The sequence below is a fragment of the Vipera berus genome (genome assembly GCF_964194415.1).
Source record: "Vipera berus genome assembly, chromosome: 7".
Classification (NCBI taxonomy): Eukaryota; Metazoa; Chordata; class Lepidosauria; order Squamata; family Viperidae; genus Vipera; species Vipera berus.
The window spans coordinates 75788093-75808040 of record NC_138209.1 but is presented as its reverse complement, the minus strand read 5'-3'; the positions used below and the strand labels follow the sequence as shown (position 1 = coordinate 75808040).

At 44.7% G+C, this 19948-nt stretch overlaps 1 protein-coding gene across 1 annotated transcript in view; it reads right to left on the bottom strand.

Moving 5' to 3' along the window:
• The window catches only part of LOC308670888 (TBC1 domain family member 1-like), a 76766-nt gene extending 61889 nt beyond the window's left edge, over nt 1-14877 (bottom strand). The window contains 1 exon segment of the mRNA XM_081332687.1: nt 14410-14877. Within this exon segment, the coding sequence (XP_081188813.1) occupies nt 14410-14826 (417 nt within the window). The 5' untranslated portion in view covers nt 14827-14877.
• Between the last annotated feature and the right edge of the window lie 5071 nt (nt 14878-19948).

Here is a 19948-nt window from a genome sequence, read left to right as displayed (position 1 = left end):
GCCTTCAGCTTTCACAATTCCCTAGCCAGAATTCCCCAGTCTAGGCATCTTCAAATTGGCAGGGTTGTGAAACGGGCAAGAGTCATGAAAAAGATGTTATATAGACCGATGTTTCCTATACTGGACAATGTTAAGACATGTGGACCTCAATTATCGGGATTCCCCAAGGCAAAAGAGAAGTGAAACGGATGAAACTCCTGTCCATTTCTCTTCAGCTTCCTTGTCTGGGCTGTAGAAAAATTCCAAAACCCTTCAGAGAAGCCAAACGGCCCGGGTCAATCCTGATGGCCTGTTAAGATGGCTTGAGAAGGATAAGGTAAAGGTAAAGGTTCCCCCGCACATGCGTGCTAGTCGTTTCCGACTCTAGTCAAAGCCGACTCTAGTCAAAGCCGAAGAGCCAGCGCTTGTCCGAGGACGTCTCCGTGGTCATGTGGCCGGCATGACTAGACGCCAAAGGCGCACAGAACGCTGTTACCTTCCCACCGTAGCGGTCCCTATTTTTCTACTTGCGTTTTTACGTGCTTTCGAACTGCTAGGTTGGCATAAGCTGGGACGAGTAACAGGTGCTCACTCTGTTACGCGGCACTTCGGGATTCGACCCGCCAAACTGCCGACCTTCTGATCGACAAGCTCAGCCTCCTAACCCACTGAGGGTGCATTTATTAGTCACAACAATATGGATATGTTTGAATTAATATGTTTGAGCCTTGGTGGAGCAGTGGGCTAATGCCTCCTTAAGTAACACCAGATGCCTGCAATTAGTGCAGGTTCGAGTCCCACCAGGCTCAAGGTTCACTCAGCCTTCCATCCTTCCCAGGTAGGTAAAATGAGGACCCAGATTGTTGGGGGCAATTAAGCTGACTTTGTAATAATGCCGCTTGGGGTGTGTGTGAAAGCCCTAATAAGCAGGCATATACATAGAATGAAGGCTACTGCTAAGCTTGTAAGCCGCCCTGAGTCTTCGGAGAAGGGCGGGATATTAATGGAATAAAAAAAAAAAGAATGAGCCAGGGTGTAAGATGCAGGCAGGAACAGCCTGCACGGAACAGCCCCACCAAATGGCTGACATTGTTTACACAGTAATATGTGTGCAGCACATGGGCTAGATCCAGTCAATCAGAATGGAGCTGGAAGGGACCTTGGAGGTCTTCTAGTCCAGCCCCCCGCTTAAGCAGGAGAACCTATACCATCTCAGACAAGTGACGGTCCAGTCTCTTCTTATAAAAATCTCCAGTGATGGAGCGCTCATGACTTCTGGTGGCAAGCTGTTCCACTGGTTGATGATCCTCCCTGTTAGGAAGTTTCTCCTTAGTTCCAGGTTGCTTCTCTCCTTGTTTAGTTTCCATCCTTTTTTTTTTCTTCTCTTGCCTTCTGCTCCTTTGACACTTTTTTTTTTTTTTGCCTGGTGCTTTCTTCCTAAATCTAGATGGGAGAACTCACAAAAGGTGGTGGAAAATGAGAAAGCTAAGATCCTGGGGGACTTCCAGATGCAGACAAACAGACAAGTTTACTAACCAATCAACCAGACATTGTCGTATTAAACAAGAACCAGGAGGCAGGATGGCCTGGAAGAGGGGTGACTGTTCCAAACTCACCCAGCTGACTTTCACGGCTAAGGCCAGACTTGAACTCAAGCTCTTGCTAGCTTTAGAGGTTTATTTATTTATTTATTTTAATTCCATTAATATCCCGCCCTTCTCCGAAGACTCAGGGCGGCTTACAAGCTTAGCAGTAGCCTTCATTCTATGTATATGCCTGCTTATTAGGGCTTTCACACGCACCCCAAGCGGCATTATTACAAAGTCAGCTTAATTGCCCCCAACAATCTGGGTCCTCATTTTACCTACCTCGGAAGGATGGAAGGCTGAGTCAACCTTGAGCCTGGTGGGATGCGAACCTGCACTAATTGCAGGCAGCTGAGGTTAAAAGTTTATTCCGAGAACGTAGTCACAGAATCTGGCAACACTGATTCATTCCAAACTACTTTTTTTTCTTTTCTTTTCTTTTCTTTTTTTTAAAAAAAAATTGCACCGCCTTTTAGAGTCTGCAATCCACCAGAGTCTGCCCAGAATTCTGTCTGAAGGCTTGCAAAATTATGCCACTAGCAACCTTGCAATAAGAGTTGTGTCGGTACTCATGCTTTAGGTTTCCTGTCTGGATTACCTCAAAGTCTTGCAAGACTCAAAGCCCTTCCTTTAACTTGACTTTCCAGATAAGGATTCTCTCCTTGTGGTCCCCACTCCCCTGAGAAGCTGCAACGTTGTCACGGGGAGTCCGCAAAAGCTTGAAGAAACGTTATGGTTGAAATCATAAGTCTTGGTGGCCCGGGGCCACAAAAGTTATTTAAAGGGGGTCCACGGTGGGAAAAAAAAGTGGAAAATCACTGCCCTTACATTAATTCTCCCAACCGATTTACACTGGACAACATACTAAATCGTTCATGTTCTGGGTAATGAATGTACAGATGGTCCTTGACTTATAAAAGCTCATTTAGTGACCATTCGAAATTACAACAGCACTGAATAAAGTGACATGACATTTTTTTTAACACCTCCGGGTGTTGCAGCCTCCCCGTGTTCACATGATTTACTTTGAGGATGCATGATTCGTATTTTATGACGGTCGCAGCATCCCGGCGTCTCGTGATCCCCTTTTGCGACCTTCTGACAAAGCAAAGTCAAGGGGGCAAGCCGGAGTCACTTAACCGCCGTGTTAATAACTGAACAACGGCGGCGATTCGCTTAAAGAAACGGGGCAAGAAAAGCCGTGCAAAACGGGGCAAAACGTACCTAACCAGTGTTTCACTTAGCGACATAAATCCTGAGCACAGTTGTAGTCGTATGTCGGGGACCAGCTGTACTGCATCAGGCATGAAGTAAATCTGACTTGGGAAGCAATGCATACTACATGTAAAATTTTGAAAGAGAATCTTACTCTTGGAAAAAGATTGATCTTTTCATGCACTAATCCATCCATTTTCTTAGTAGACCCACTTCTAGAGAAAAAAGCAGTCCTAGGCTGCATTAACAGAGGGATAGAATCCAAATCATGCGAACTGTTAGTACTGCTTTATAAGACCTTGGAAAGACCACACTTGCAATGATACTGCATCCAGTTTTGGTCACCAAAATATAACTAGCCAACACTCCAGAAGACAGGCTTAAGATACAGAAGGATCTTGACAGTCTTCAACACTGGGCACTATCTAACAAAATGAAATTCAACAGCGAGCAAAAGTAAGGTTCTACATTTAGGCGAGAAAAAGCAAATGGACAGGTATAGAATAGGTGGTACCTTGCTCAATAGTAGCAACTGTGAGAGGGATCTCGGAGTCCTAGTGGACAATCACCTAAATACGAGCCAGCCGTGTGCTCCAGCTGCCAAAAAAGCCAACACAGTGCTAGGCTGCATTAACAGAGGGATAGAATCAAGATCACGTTAAGTACTAATACCACTTTACAATGCCTTGGTAAGGCCACACTTGGAATCCTGCATCCAGTTTTAGTCACCACGATGTTAAAAAAAGGATGTTGAGGCTCTAGAAAGAGTGCAGAGAAGAGCAACCAAGATGATCAGGGGACTGGAGGCTAAAACATTTAAGGAACGGCTGCTGGAATTGGGAATGTCTAGTCCAGGGGTGTCAAACTCAATTTCATTGAGGGCCGCATCAGCATTGCGGTTGCCCTCAGGGGGCCGGGTGGGTATGGCCAGGGTGGGTGTGGCCTACTGGGTGGGCGTGGCTAGAGTGCGTATGGCCTACTGGGTAGGCGTGGCCAGCTCTACATCGTTCGCATCAAGTGTGCCTATGGAGTCCCGGGCAGGAGTGGGACAGATCTGAGGGTCTCTGGCAGAAGGAGGGTCTCTGGGCCAGGGCCAAGGCAGTGGGGGCCGTTCCCTCACTGTTTCCAGGATGGCTTCGCGGGCCACATGAAAGCACTTCGCGGGCCGGATCCGGCCCCCGGGCCTTGTGTTTGACATGTCTGGTCTAGACTAATGAAGAGAAGGACGATGGGTGACATGATAGCAACATTCCAGTATCTCAGGGTTTGCCCCAAAGAAGAGGGAGTCAAGCTATTCTCCAAAGCACCAGAAGGCAGGACAAGAAACAACGGATGGAAACTAATCAAGGAGAGAAGCAACCTGGAACTGAGGATAAATTTCCTGACAGTGAGAATAGGGGCTTGTATTAGAAGACCTCCAAGGTCTCTAAAAAAGATGTTGAGACTTTAGAATGAATGCAGAGAAGAGCAGCTAAGATGTTGAAGGGCCTGGAGACTAAAACATATGAAAAAAACGATTGCAGGAATTGGGTATGTCTAGTTTAATGAAGAGAAGGACGAGGGGTGACATGATAGCAGTCTTCCAATATCTCAGGGGCTCCCACAAAGAAGAATGGGGTCAACCTGTTCTCCAAAGCGCCTGAAGGCAGGACAAGAAGCAACGGATGGAAACTCATCAAGGAGAGAAGCCACCTCGAACTAAGGAGAAACTTCCTGACAGTGAAAACAATCAGTGGAACAATCTGCCTCCAGAAGTTGTGGGTGTTCCAACTAGACGTTTTAAAGAAGAAACTGGGCAATCATTTGTCTGAGATGGTGTAGGGTTTCCTGCTTTGAGCAAGGGGTCGGAATAGAAGATGTCCAAGGTCCCTTCCAACTCTTATTCTGTTAAAGAAACAAGATTTCCCTTTTCAGTTTAAAGCTGGAAAGCGATAGAGAATATTGGTATAGAAAAGGCAAGTGCTAACCTAAAGTTTAAAGCCTCCAGGAAGCACTTGGGTCCCTGTTTCAGAATTAAACCCCCGCTCCTGTTTCATGCGTCCATAAATCAAGCTGGTTTAATTTCCTTAAGAAACGGAAATAGCATCATGCTCTCAGCTCTGTTAAGCTGTGGTCAGCAAAAACATCCAAGGCAGATTAATTTAGATTGCCTGATGTCATGGAATAAGTTATTCAGAAGCAAAATGTGATCCAGTCTCTATAAGGGAAGGAAAAGTAATTAGTTTATGAGGTGGGATCAAAACTTCACAGTATAAAAAGCAGGCCTCTTCAAACTTGGCCCTTTTATGACTTGTGGACTTCAACTCCCAGAATTCCTCAGCCAGGCAGGCTGGCTGAGGAATTCTGGGAGTTGAAGTCCACAAGTCATAAAAGGGCCAAGTTTGAAGACCCCTGACCTAGCTACACTCCGGAATGAAATCTGAGAAACTTAACAGTGCTAGAAGCGAGGAGAAAAATCCAAAATCTGCCTTCTTGCAGACGTTTCATTACCCAACTAAGTAACAACATCAGGGCATTGATATTACCTAGTTTGGGTAATGCAAGGACTGCAAGAAAATCAGCCAAGCTCAGAGAACATCACGGAGCCCTTATTCCAACCCTGAGCTACAAATCTTTTTTTCTTTATGGATGAGACCCATGTTAAGTACTCAAGAAAATTGGACGAATATCCTTTTTTCATCAAACTTTTTTTGTGTGGATATTTTTCTCTTTTTTAAAAAACCGTATTTTACGGCATCACAGCACGCTCGCTGCTTTTACGGACCATTGCAAATGCCGTAATGTGGTAAGAATGCAGAGGAGTAACTGAACAAGTGTGAAAGCATAGGACTTGTTTACTGATGGAGAGGCAACATGACTCATTGGACACACGTGTCGGATGACTCCGTCTGTACCCAGGGATTAGAGAAAGGCCATCATTGTTATTCTAATAGCAAGGGAAAAGTGGTAAGAGTAAACGCAGAAAGAATGACAAATTAAACATTCCTAGAAAGATAGCTACCAGAATTTTAATTGAAAGAACACGAGAAATGGTGATGAGGTGGGGGTTTATGAGAAATGCATGAATGTGGGGGGGGAAAAAACCCACCAGTTTATTGCATGTTTGTTCATTCAGAAAAAGGGTGTAATAAGGTGAATTCAAATTACGCACATCTCTGCGTCTACATTGAAGGGTGGATCCTAAATCTTTTAATCATCTGATGGAATTAAAGCATGGATAAGAATACAGGATGTGTTTAATTCCTTTGGTTGTTTAATGTATTTATGGATAAATGTGCAAGGAATACTTATTTTCGGAGCCTACACCAAGTCAACATTGGGGGATAGCAAATTTACAGAATTTACAAAGTTTTGCCACCGTACCATGAGAATCGACGTGCATTAACTTAAAAGCGTCGACAAATATTTTTAAATACAGGTAAGTCCTCGACTTACAACAGTTCACTGAGTGACCGTTCAAAGGCACTGAAAAAAGTGACGTACGAGCGTTTTTCATACTTACGACCTTTGCAGCATCCCCCCGTGATCAGGCGATCCAAATTCACAGGCTGGGCAGCTGGTTCATACTTACGACCGTTGCTGGGTCCTAAGGTCACATGACCCCCGAGTTTACTAACTTAATCAACCGCACTGGTTGGCTTAGCAACGTAGGGCGAGAGAGGTCGTAAAACGGGGCGCTTCACTCGCTTTGCGAATGTCTCGCTTAACAGCGGACATTCTGGGCCCTATTGCTGTCGTAAGTCGAGGACTACCTGTACACAGCCCCGATACGTCCAACAGGCTTGCAGCTATTTTTATAAAAGCCAACAACTTCTGACTCCTGGCAGAACTTAAAAAGAAATATCTCAGACACAGATTGCAATTGGAAACCGTGCCGGCTTCAGCCCCGTTTATGTTGGCAGAAGTCAACTGAAAGCAATTCACATCAGCAGAGAATTAAAAATGATGAATTGAGCGATGTTAGACCTCGGCTGCATTTTTAAACGAGGTGTCCAACCTCGGCCGGCGATCCTCTACGCCCAACTATCAACACTGTTTTCTTTACGCATTGCTATCAAAGCCGTGTTCTTTTCAAAGTCCAGTTCTGTGTTCTGTACCAGCCTGCTACCGGCCCTGCAGAAAAGGCAGGGACAACCCCTTTTACAAGAAGGCAAGAGGCTGGAACTAAGCCTGCCAAATTTATTAACATAAAAACATAAACAGAGCAAACAGAGCAAAGAGAGCAAACACGAACCATGAAACAGGAGGTATTCAAACGGTTGCCTTCAGCAAACCAGCCCTCCCACACATTCCCCTTTTAAACAGTTCAGGGCGTGGCTTCTCTTTGCCTCCTTACAAGGTGCCCCATTGCCTTCCTCTGTTTACTCCTGATTGACTGCCTCCTGCGTCGGGCGTCCTTGAACAGGGCCAGCTGTGGGTCATCTTCATCCACGCTGTCAGGCTCACACAGCTGGGTCTGCGTGGTAACCAGATGGGAGGGGCCTGGCTGAGGGCTCTGCGGAGCCTCAATACTATCCTCAGCAAGGTCTCCAACACCCCCCTCCTCCTCCTCTGAATCGTCCGACCCAACTGCCGAACCCACAGGCTGACCCTGAATCACAACATTCTGCCCATATGTACAAAGCAAAATATTTTAAAATGAAAGGGGGGAAAAACAGTTAAAAAGTATAGGACTCCTGACCACAACCGACTCCATCATTTCTGTTGTTAAGTGAGATGGTTAAGTGAATTTTGCCCCGTTTTACGACCAACAGAAGCCCAGAAGACAAACTCGGGATTCAGAAAGATCTTAACAAACTTGAACAATGGGCCCTGTCCAACAAAATGAGTTTCAGTGTGGAGAAAAGCAAAGTTTTACATTTAGGCAGGAAAAATCAAAGGTTTAAATACAGATCAGGTGAGACCTGGCTTAAAAACAGTGACTGTGAGAGGGACCTTGGCATCCTAGTGGGAGATCACTTGACCGTGAGCCAGCCGTGTGTAGCAGCAGCCAAAAAAGCTAATACAATCCTGGGTTGTATAAACAGAGGCATAGAATCAAGATCACTCCAAGTATTAGTACCGCTTTATAAAACCCTAGTGAGACCCACACCTGGAATACTGCAGCCAATTTTGGTCACCCTATTACAAAAAAAGATGTTGAGACTTGGGAAAAAGTTCAGAGAAGAGCAACTAAGATGATCCAAGGCCTGGAGACTAAAACATATGCAGAACGGCTGCGGGACTTGGGTCTGGCTAGTCTAAAGAAAAGAAGAAATAGGGGAGACATGATAGCAGTGTTCCAGTATTTGAGGGGCTGCCACCAAGAAGAGGGGGTCAAATTATTCCCCAAAGCACCAGAGGGAAGGACGAGAAACAATGGTTGGAAACTGATCAAAGAGAGAAGCAACCTGGAATTGAGGAGAAACTTCCTGACTGTGAGGACAATCAACCAGTGGAACAGCTTGCCACCAGAAATTGTGGGTGCTCCATCACTGGAGATTTTTAAGAAGAGGCTAGACAGTCACTTGTCTGAGATGGAATAGGTTCTCCTGCTTCAGTGAGGGGGGGTGGCTGGACTAGAAGACCTCCAAGGTCCCTTCCAGCTCTATTCTATTCTAAAAATTTAAATGTGAGTCAGTTGCCCAGCAGCTGAATTTTGATCGCGTGACTACGGGGATGCGGCAATGGTCGTTAAGTGTGACATGCGGTCATAATTCTTCAGTGCCGTTCCAACGGTCGCTAAACGAACTGCTATAAGTCAAGGACTACCTGTATAAGATTTAAAAAAAAACCTCGGTGCCGAAACAAAAGAATACCTGACGTGCATCTCAGCCAAGGTTGAATAGGATCCTGAACTGTGCAAATGAACCTAGGGACATTTTTCAAACTAAAATACGGTCAGTGTTGGCTTGAAAAATACACATTTTCAAGTCAGGGGCTCCAGGAGTAGGAATTACAAGAAAAAGGTAATCAAATCACATCATCCTGTGTTTTTGGGAAGGATGGAGACCGAAGCTAAAGCTCAAAGACTTTGGCCACCAAATGAGACAAAAAAAGGACTCGTGATGTTGGGAAAGAGGGAAGGCCAAAGGAGAAAGGGTCGGCAGAAGAGAAGATGGTTAGATATTTCAGAGATGCTTTTTTTTCCCAGGAGACCACCGGACCTTCGTGTTTTTGTTCTTTGAAGACGTTTCGCTTCTCATCCAAGAAGCTTCTTCAGCAATGTTAGATGGTTAAATGGTGTCCTTGACACAATGGACATAAAATTTGGGCAAACTCCAGTAGACAGTGGAGGATGGTGGTGGTGGTGGTGGGAAGCTGCTGTGCTGTGGTCCATGGGGTTGCGTAGACTCGGACGGGACTTAGCAACTGCACAGCCACAGTGTACGGCTGTGAGAGTTGGACCGTAAGGAAGAATCTATGTTTTGAACCACGTTCTTGAGGGTCCTTTGGGCTGCAAGGAGACCAAACCAGCCCATCCTAAAGGCAGTCAACCCTGGCCGTTCTTTGGAAGGGCAGAGACTGAAGTTGAAGCTCAAAGACTTTGGCCACCAAATGAGATTTGAGGACTCACTGGGGGAGATGCTCATGTTGGGAAAGATGAAAAACCAAAGGAGAAGGGGATGGCAGAGGAGCAGATGGTTAGATGGTGCCATCAACACAAGGAACATGAATTTGGACAAATTCCAGGAGACAGTGGAGGAAGCGGGGTGGGGGTGGGGTGGGGGCTGGCATGCTGTGGTCCATGGGTCCACGAAGAGTCAGACAGAACTTAGCAGCTGAACAGCAACAACAATCAAAGCACAATAACTACCTGTAGGTTTTTCAGCAGCTTTGTATCTTACTGGTTTAGCAGTAGAGTCGGCCACACAAGCTAACTATAGGAGCCAGCCGTAGGAGCCAAGGTTACCACCCTCTCAAGACATAATGTGATTTGTTTAGTTTTGGCCTGGAGCAAACCTAGCAACTTTGAAGACTCGTGAAGGTCCAACTCCCAGAATTCCCAGCAATTCTGGCTGATGAATTCTGGGAGCTGAAGTCCACGAGACTTAAAAGTGGTCACTGTTGTTTTTAAAGTCGCTGTCCACATCTCATCAGGGTGAAGATAATCAGCAGCAAAGGGTTGGGCTAGAAGACCTCCAAGGTCCCTTCCAGCTGCATGATTCTATGTTTTGTCGGTGCATCCGACGTACTAAGCAAGGTGGACAGCTCAGTTCTTCTGCGTGACGGAGCTCCACTGTGTGGCTGCAACGAGAAATTACTACCTATAGTAGAAGGATCGCAGGAACGTACGAGGCAGAATGCTGACGGATAAAACTTGGTGAGAATTGCTAAGCTGCTTCTTGTTCTTACAGATACCCTTGGATTATGAAATACACAGCATCTATCATTGTAGTGTTTAAAACATTGCAAAGATTTCCTCCTAGGCGTTCAGATTTTTTTTAAAAAATGATTTGTTTAAATGTTAGGATTTGTAGACTTCTCTGGCCTCACGAGCATTGGCAAGCCTCCATTCTCCAGCCTGCCGAGATTTGCTTCGATCCACTTCCACAAATTTGTCCCTTGTAGGAGACACACCTGAAGGGATTTTATTATGCTTAAGGTTGAAGTTAGTAATATTGACGTTAGTAGTGACACTTTTAGGGATGCGGTGGCTCAGTGGGTTAGGACGCTGAGCTTGTCGATCAGAAGGTCGGCAGTTTGGCAGGTCGAATCCCGAGTGCCACGTAGCAGAGTGAGCGCCTGTTACTCGTCCCAGCTTCTGCCAACCTAGCAGTTCGAAAGCACGTAAAAATGCAAGTAGAAAAATAGGGACCACTACGGTGGGAAGGTAACAGCGTTCCGTGCGCCTTTGGCGTCTAGTCATGCCGGCCACCTGACCACGGAAACGTCCTCGGACAAGCGCTGGCTCTTCGGCTTTGAAACGGAGATGAGCACTGGCCCCTAGAGTCGGGAACAACTAGCACGCATGTGCGGGGAAACCTTTACCTTTAGTGACACTTTGCAATCATCTTTGTTTGTGTGCAAGCAGCTTTCTAGGTGCTTTATATTGGGAAATTAGTTACATAAAAGCAAATGTTTCATGCTTTAGGTACAGGGGATTGCTTACATGAAAAGAGCATGGTGAGGGGAGGGGGGGGGAGAAAGGCGCCGTGGTGGAGCCTGGGTTGTTGTGTACGAGTCATCATTCTAGGAATTATTTTTCCTGTACCTTTTGGTTCCTACTACCAAGACCAGATCTCTTTGTTCTGGAAAGGTATAAAAGGTGGAAGACATCTTTCCCTGGTTGTTGCCTTCATCTCTCTACCAGCCACGAAGAGAGATGTGGCCAGCCAACTCTTATTTTGATCAAAATAAAAGTTGTTTGCTTGCTGAAACCTCGGCGCAGGAGTTTCTTTGGGCTCTTTAAAATTCCTGAGTCATGCTGGGGCAATGGTGAGGCTAAGCGGGAAACCTTACGCACCGAATTGTGAAAGTGAACGTGCGGTATGGGCGAGAGTCTCCACCACTCATGCTAGACGGTGCCCTTATTGTTCTGATTCAAGTCATTTTCCTTTCTCCCCCCCCCCCTCTTCTCGTAAAGGGAGCGAAAGCTCGCTCCGTGCGCTCTGTCAAGACATGACACAGCACACTGGGTGGTGCGTTGCTTGTTTAGACAAAAAAAATCTCTTCCTCTATTAATAGGACAGTGGGAGAAGCTCAGATCACATTTTCAGGCCACGGTGGGGTGGGATTATGTGTGTCGTTTCGAAGGGTTCGAGCTGTCTCAGTCTGCGGCAATCTTGTGGGTGGCTGTTTTTTCCTGGATCTGAATCCCTTCAAACACCGGTTGAAACTATTAAATATCACCACATCAAAGAAACTAACTTGATGTTGAACATGATAACAGCAGCACGGTTACTGGTGGGACAATATTGGAAGAAGGATAGTTTGCCCACTATAGAAGAATGGGTGCTTAAAGTTTCGAATCTGGCAGAAATGTCTAAGATTTCTGCTTACTTGAAAGATCATTCACAGGAAAGATATATTTCAGTTTGGAGGAGATGGATAGATTATATTCAGAACAAATATGGGACTAAAAAGTTCCATTTAGCTTATGAGTAGATTTTAGTGGGATATTCTTATTGGCACGTTGTTTGTAGTTGTATTAAAGGGGAGTCAAAGCACATTATGAATTTGGTTAATTGTATATTATGCATAATTTTTATTTAGAATATGATTATTGTAACTATAATCCTGTATTTAGCTCTGGGAAGTGGGGGGGGGGAAGTGGGTGGGTTTGGGGTGGGAGGGATTTGGGGATATATTGTAAAATTTTGTTTTTGTAAAACTCTTTAATAAAAAAAAAGAAACTATTAAATATAACTCCACGACTCTTTCTGAGCATTCAAGAGAAGGATAAAGAGAGGGACAGCAGGAAAAAGTGTTGCGTGTCATTGTGCACAAAGAACATGGAATAAACAGAGTGGGAAGGGACCTTAGGGGTCTTCCAGTCCAACACCCCCCCCCCTCAAGCGGGAGACCCCGTATCGTTCCAGATAAATGGCTGTTCGGCCTCTTCTTTAAAAAAAACAAGCCTTCCAATCCTATTATTCTAATAATCAAGCTTGCCATGTCCTATTGCTGTTGATCACTTCAGCGAGCTCTGATGATTATTGTCCGAATTCTGCTGATTACCCATCTTAACTTCTCGGGGTGTGTGTGGGGGGGAGAGGGAGGGAGAGGGGCAAAGAGAGAGAAAGAGGAAGAGAGAGAGAGGGAGAGGGAGAGGGAGAGAGAGAGAGACGAATTGTATGGAAAAGATCATGTTTGATCATATGGAGGCTTAATAATCAAACTAGAAGCAGATATTCTGGAAACTAAATTAAATTATCGAAGTCACCCCACTGACTTTTGTGTCTAAGGTGGAACTAGAACTCACCATTTCCTACTTTCTTGCCAGGTGCCTTAACCTCTAGTCTAGACCAAACTGGAAGCAGCAGTCAGAACTGGCAATCTTCGTTATTGTACATTATTGAGCATTTACTAGAAACACTTCTAATGATCGCAGAAATAGGTCGCCAATAGCATGACGTGGGTGAAGTCAAATGGGCCCGTTGGGTTTATCTCTGATCTCAGAAGAAGGAGATAAACACAGATCAAGAAGAGGGAAACCATCTTTTTTTTTGCCCATCAAGAATAACATGGTGGGATCACGCGACCCTGGGACCCTGAAACTGTCGTAAATATGAAGCAGTTGCCAAGCATTTGAATTCTGATCACCTGACCCCTGAGGATGCTGCGGCGGTTGTTAAGTGTGGAAAAACGGTCATAAGTCACTTTTTTCCCGGTGCTGTCGTAACTTTGAACAGCCGCTAAGCGAACTGTCGTAAGTCGAGGACTTTCTCCATTCAATTGGGTTTTGAATCTACCAGTTCAAGCTGACCATAGTCGAAGTCTCCTGTCCCAGATCGGAAAGGAGCCACATTTTAGTTAAAGGCAAGACCATTTTGGTGGTCAGCATTTAAGAGTATAAAGAAAACATGCCACACTGCCGATTTAAAATGAATTCATCCGTCGTTTCATTTCTAAGGGAATTATAGTACTCACGATTAGCTGGAAAGCCTTAATTTAATTGAGAATATTATTTTGCAAAGCTGTGATACATTTAACCCATTTACATGTTGTAGGCCTTCGGGATGTAGAGCAATTATCACAATCTTGATCACTAATCAGGAACAGATGCTACCACTCAAATTACACTATAGTACAGCAAAAAGATAAAGAGTTTCATCTGTATCGGTTTACTAATTTCAGACGCATTGTTCAACTTACCAAATAGTAAATTAAATATATATGATGTGCTTCTTCCAAACAGATCTCCTTGGTATTTCGCGCCTATAGACTCAATCTTGCCAAACTAAAGCATATGCAATGGGAACTATTGAGGAGGAGCCGTCTTCACCCCCTTTCTCTCACACAAACTATCTAAACTGAGCTGTCTTTTGCTCCTCCCTCCCAGGAGTCCAAACAACATCTCATCGCATCTGGATTGTACATAAGTAGTCTCGACTTACAGCCACCAGGGAGCCCAAAATTTCTGCTGCTAAGTGAGGCATTGTTTTGCCCCATTTTACAAGTCTATCTGTACATATGGACAAGACTCTACAAGATGACAGACTTAATTTTCCTTTGTCATTTGGGGTATATCGTCTAGACCAGTGTTCCCCAAGCTGTGGAACCCAGCCCACTACCAGTCCGTGGCCTATTTACAACTGTGCTGCGTGAGTGGCTGGCTGGTATGTGCGCGTGTGTGTGTGTGCACAGCCCCACTCGTGCAAGCACTGCAGGCGCTCAGGACACCACTCGCATGAGGGACATGGTGCTCTCGGCCCCACGCACAGGAGCCACAGGTGCTCATGCGTGCACCTGCCCCTCCCACAAAACCATCCCCTCTTCCCCCCCTCTGGGCCGCCAACCTGGAAAGTTTGGGGAACTCTGATCTAGACTCGCAGTGTGCAACCTTGGCAACTTTTAAGACCTGTGGACTTTTAAGACCCGTGGCTGGGGAATTCTGGGAGTTGAACTCCACAACTCTTCAAGTGGCCAAGATTGGACCATCACTCCTCTCCCCTCGCTTTACTCCAAAGACAAAGCAGTCACTTACTTTGGTTTGATCCTCGGCTCTGAAAACGTAGCAGGTACTTTGCTGATTCGTCGCTCCGTCTCTGATCAGGCAGGCAAAGTAACTCGGATCCTGACTGTTGTGAATCAGTTTGTGGACGTTTTGTGGCCTGCACTCAAACAGGCTAGAACAAATCAAAGGATCCCACTGCTGGTTGTTTCCCGAGTCTGCTTCACACCGTATCCTGGCGGGTGAGACATAGATCCGAATTCGGCTAGCGGCAGGGTCTTCCTTCAAAGGCTGAGTGCCGAGCTGTCGGATCTGGGCTACAATCCAAGGAAGCATTGGCATCGTGGTTAAAGAATGCACCGGCAAGGACCCGATCAGCTGAAGGCGGAAATCTATCGAACCATCGCTGGATGCCTCGGGGTTTTTCACTCTGAATGACACAGGTTCCATTTTGAAAAATGGGGAAAGGGCCCATCAACCCAAGCGGTTAGCCAGTCTTGAAATTCTAAGGAAGAAAACAAAAATTACGTCGTCGATATAATCACTTCTACCTGTTCCGAGAATCACGCCAACAAGGAAACAAAACATGCCTTCAGTTTTTCTGTTTTGTTTGTACGGTGGCATTTATCTTACGACATTATTACCGCGGATGAAGAAAAACGGGGCTTTTGAAACAACCTGAAAAGGAATGACATCCTTCTGTCTTTTTATAAATACAGGTACTTCCCCGATTTACAACGGTTCACTTAGTGAACGCCGAAAGTTACGATGACGCTGAAAAAGTGACTTATGACCTTTTCACATGACCTTTGCAGCATCCCCATCCGTGGTGGGATTCAGCCAGTTCACACCAGTTCAGGAGAACTGGTAGCTAAATTCAGGCGAATTCGGAGAACTGGCTGGCTTCTGGAAGTCCAGTCTAGGCCTTGGAGGCCTCCCAGGCCTAGAATAGCCCACTGGAAGTGCATGGATACCACTTCCAGAAGTCCATTCTAGGCATCGGAGGCCTGGAGGAGGCCTAGAATGGCCCACTGGAAGTGCATGGATACCACTTCCAGAAGTCCATTCTAGGCATCGGAGGCCTGGAGGAGGCCTAGAATGGCCCACTGGAAGTGCATGGATACCACTTTCAGAAGTCCATTCTAGGCATCGGAGGCCTGGAGGAGGCCTAGAATGGCCCACTGGAAGTGCATGGATACCACTTTCAGAAGTCCATTCTAGGCATCGGAGGCCTGGAGGAGGCCTAGAATGGCCCACTGGAAGTGCATGGATACCACTTCCGGAAGTCCGTTCTAGGCATCGGAGGCCTGGAGGAGGCCTCCCAGGCCTAGAACAGCCCACTGGAAGTGCATGATGCCTCTTCCGGAAGTCTGTTCTAGGCGTCGGAGGCCCAGGCCTGCATCACATAATAGAACCGGTTGTTCAGGTATTTGAATCCCACCACTGATCCCCATGGTCAAGTGAACAAAATTCGGATGCTTGGCCACTGGTTCATATTTATGATGGCGGCAGCATCCCGGGGTATGTGATCCCCTTTTGCGAACTTCTGACCAACAAAGTCAACAGGGAAGCCGGATTCGCTTAACAACCGACTCATATTTATGCCGGTGTCAACGTCCCGGGGTCACCTGATCCCCTTTTGCGACCTTCTGACCAACAAAGTCAATAGGGAAGCCGGAATCACTGAACAATCGTGTTACTACTAACTTAAGAAGTTCAGGGATTCGCTTAACAACCTTGATAAAGAAAGGTTGTAAAATGGGGCAACCCTGACTGAACAAACGTCTGGCTTAGCCAGAGAAATTTGGGGCTCAATCGTAAGTCGAGGACTGCCTGTATCACTTTTGCTAAGGGAAAAATAATAATAATACAAATGTATATCCACGAAGTCACCCAAAATTTAGCCGAGCTCAGAGGTTACTCTCTTTTTCGCTAGCCTCTTTTCTGCATAACATGCAAGTGTGCGGCCTGTTAAAACTGGATGGAGACAGAGCACCTGCTTCACCACAGCTTATAAGAGAGAAAAATAAATAAATAAACCTGATTTCTCTTCAAATACCATTTAAAAGGATCTTGCTAAAGCATGAAACCGAATACGGGTGGGCCAATTCCAATGAGTGTTCTGTACCAGCCTGCTACCGGCCCTGCAGAAAAGGCAGGGACAACCCCTTTTACAAGAAGGCAAGAGGCTGGAACTAAGCCTGCCAAATTTATGGATACAAAAGCAAACAGAACAAGACACGAACCATGAAACAGGAGCTATTCAAGCGGTTGCCTTCAGCAAACCAGCCCTCCCACGCATTCCCCTTTTATACAGTTCAGGGCGTGGCTTCTCTCTGCCTCCTTCCAAGGTGCCCCATTGCCTTCCTCTGTTTACTCCTGATTGACTGCCTCCTGCGTCGGGTGTCCTTGAACAGGGCTAGCTGTGGGTCATCTTCATCCACGCTGTCAGGCTCACACAGCTGGGTCTGCGTCGTGACCAGGTGGGAGGGGCCTGGCTGAAGGCTCTCATCAGCAAGCTCTCCAACCCCCTCAGCAACCTCTCCAACACCCCCTTCCTCCTCCTCTGAGTCGTCCGACCCAAATGCCGAACCCACAGGCTGACCCTGAATCACAACAATGAGGGTGTCCACCTGTTTTGTTTAAATCCATTTGAATTCTGCCTCCTCACCAAAGGAGAATAAACATTCTCATTACAACAGTGAAATGCAAAATGACCTTTGACAGCCAAGAATGCAGTTATTTTAAACCAATATAGCTTTGTCTTTTTCCTGCACAGTTTGGTGAACGGAGATCCCAATATACGGAGGGTTCAGACAACTTGGAGTCAGTTGGCAAAGGAAGAAAGCTAGAGTAGGACTGAAGAAAATAGAGATTTTCACCCATCGGATGGGATAGTATACTATTGATTAGATGTTTGAATATGGTGGAAAATAGATAATTCCTAGAAATAGAAGTATCATTATAACTAGAAAGATAAGATTTGTAATTAGAATATTAGATTTGGGCATGAGAAGGGAAACAGGAAAATGCTAAGAAGTTTGAATTAAGGGAAGCTTTTGGCTACCCAAATATGACTTACTTTGGAAATATAAACAACAGAGACATTTTGAATGCTGATGGGAAATAAAAATTAAAAAAAAGAGAGAGAGAGAGAAAACAGGATGCTAATTGAACATATGGATATTAAGTGCAAATGCAACTAAAGATACGTTTTGGTTAGAAAAGATATCTTAAACTGACATTATTGATATTATTGGAAAAATGTAACAAAGATGTTGATACTCAATTATCTATTTACTGATAACAATGAGAATTGTATTTGCCTAGTGCGGGAAAACAGGGACAATCGGAAGAAGAGAGGAAACATTTAATGGATTAATATTGGATCTAGACTGAAGAAGTTAATATGGACCATTGAATTACTAATGGACCCAGACAACACGTTGTTTATTAAGTATTTGACTGTAAAATTAAAAAAGGTAAAGGTTCCCCCGCACATGCGTGCTAGTCGTTTCCGACTCTAGGGGCCGGTGCTCATCTCTGTTTCAAAGCCGAAGAGCCAGCGCTTGTCCGAGGACGTCTCCGTGGTCATGTGGCCGGCATGACTAGACGCCAAAGGTGCACGGAACGCTGTTACCTTCCCACCGTAGTGGTCCCTATTTTTCTACTTGCATTTTTACGTGCTTTCGAACTGCTAGGTTGGCAGAAGCTGGAACGAGTAACAGGCGCTCGCTCTGTTACGTGGCACTCGGGATTCGACCCGCCAAACTGCCGACCTTCTGATCGACAACTCAGCGTCCTAACCCACTGAGCCACCCTGTCCCTTCGACTGTAAAATTAGAAAATGAATAAAATATTTATAACGATAATTGTCAAAAAGACAGAGCCCAAAATTTAGGCCGCTACGCAAAAACATTGGTTGTGGGTTTTGCCCCATTTTAAGACACCACCCCCGGGACCCCACTGCAACCTTCACAAGTACGAGTCAGTTGCCAAGCCTCGGAAATTTTGATCACATGATTAACGGGGATGCTGCAAAGGTCATAACGCTGAAAAGCGGACATGTCACTTTTTTCAGGGTTGTTGTAACTTTGCACTGCCATTAAACGAACTGCTCCAAGTCGTCCCAGTTATGACTTCGGCTGGCTTCAAAGCAAGCAGGGCAGAGAATAAAGGATTATCTCCTGCAATTATTATTTTATTTTTATTTTTGAAAATAAGTCATTCCTTGGATCCCACTGTCCTTCGGGAATTATTTCTATCACGCCAGCAATGCAGCCCAGTGAGGGGGGTTCAGGTTACTCTGAATGCTGCAGGGCTGGATGTCAAAGGGATCCCATTCTCAACAGATCTCCAGCCAGAACAGAACAGCACACACACACACACACACACAACTTTTCAACAGGCAGGGTGTGCTAGAACTTATTTATTATTTATTTATTTTTGGGACTTATATTCCCACATCTCCCGAAGGACTCAGGGTGGCTAACAACAATAAAACACAATAATACAAATGTTTAAAATGTTTAACAAGCCCCAATGATAAAATGATAAAACATTGTTGCTAGAATAGGACAAGCCAGCCCAGCCAAGCAAGGTATTTTGAATGTTTTAATTCACGGGGTGATCAACAGAGAGAGGAAAAAAAAACCTCACAATCCACCCGAGAACATCAAAGAAAAAGCTAAAAGTCTCTTTCAAAGGTGACATTTGCGCCGGGGAGACGAATTGCTATCCATGTTCATTGCTTGCCCAAGGGCGACCAAAGAGACCCCCCCTTAAACCCCCCCCAAACTGCACCTCTTTCCCAATCAGGTCTCGAAAAAGGCTGTTGGGGTGCAAACTAAATAAATAAATTGCTCGTGCAATTAATCATCAACACTTTGGAGTGGGTGGGAAACGAAAGCCAGCAGCAAGAAAATGAAACCCGGTTTTAACGCACGGATTAATTTATCCAACCCGGACGGGTCAATTCTCAGCCTGCCTAAATAAATAAATAAATAAATAAATAAATAAATAAATAAATAAATAAATAAATAAATAAATAAATAAATAAATAAATAAATAAATAATACATACATACATACATACATAAAAATAAATAAATAAAATTAAATAAATAAATAAATAAATAAATAAATAAATAAAAACATACATACATAAAAATAAATAAATAAATAAAATTAAATAAATAAATAAATAAATAAATAAATAAATAGCTAGCTAGCTAGCTAGCTAGCCAGGAAGGCTTGCAAATAGAAGCTGCCCTTAATCTAAACGACTTTTAAACCCCGAGGTTCCCCAGGAGGTTAAAATAAAGAAAGAAAGAAAGAAAGAAAGAAAGAAAGAAAGAAAGAAAGAAAGAAAGAAAGAAAGAAAGAAAGGAAGAAAGAAAGAAAGAGAGAGAGAGAGAGAGAAAGAAAGAGAAAGAAAGAAAGAAAGAAAGAAAGAAAGAAAGAAAGAAAGAAAGAAAGAAAGAAAGAAAGAAAGAAAGAAAGAAAGAAAGAAAGAAAGAAAGAAAGAAAGAAAGAAAGAAAGAAAGAAAGAAAAAAATCTTAAAACTCGCTTC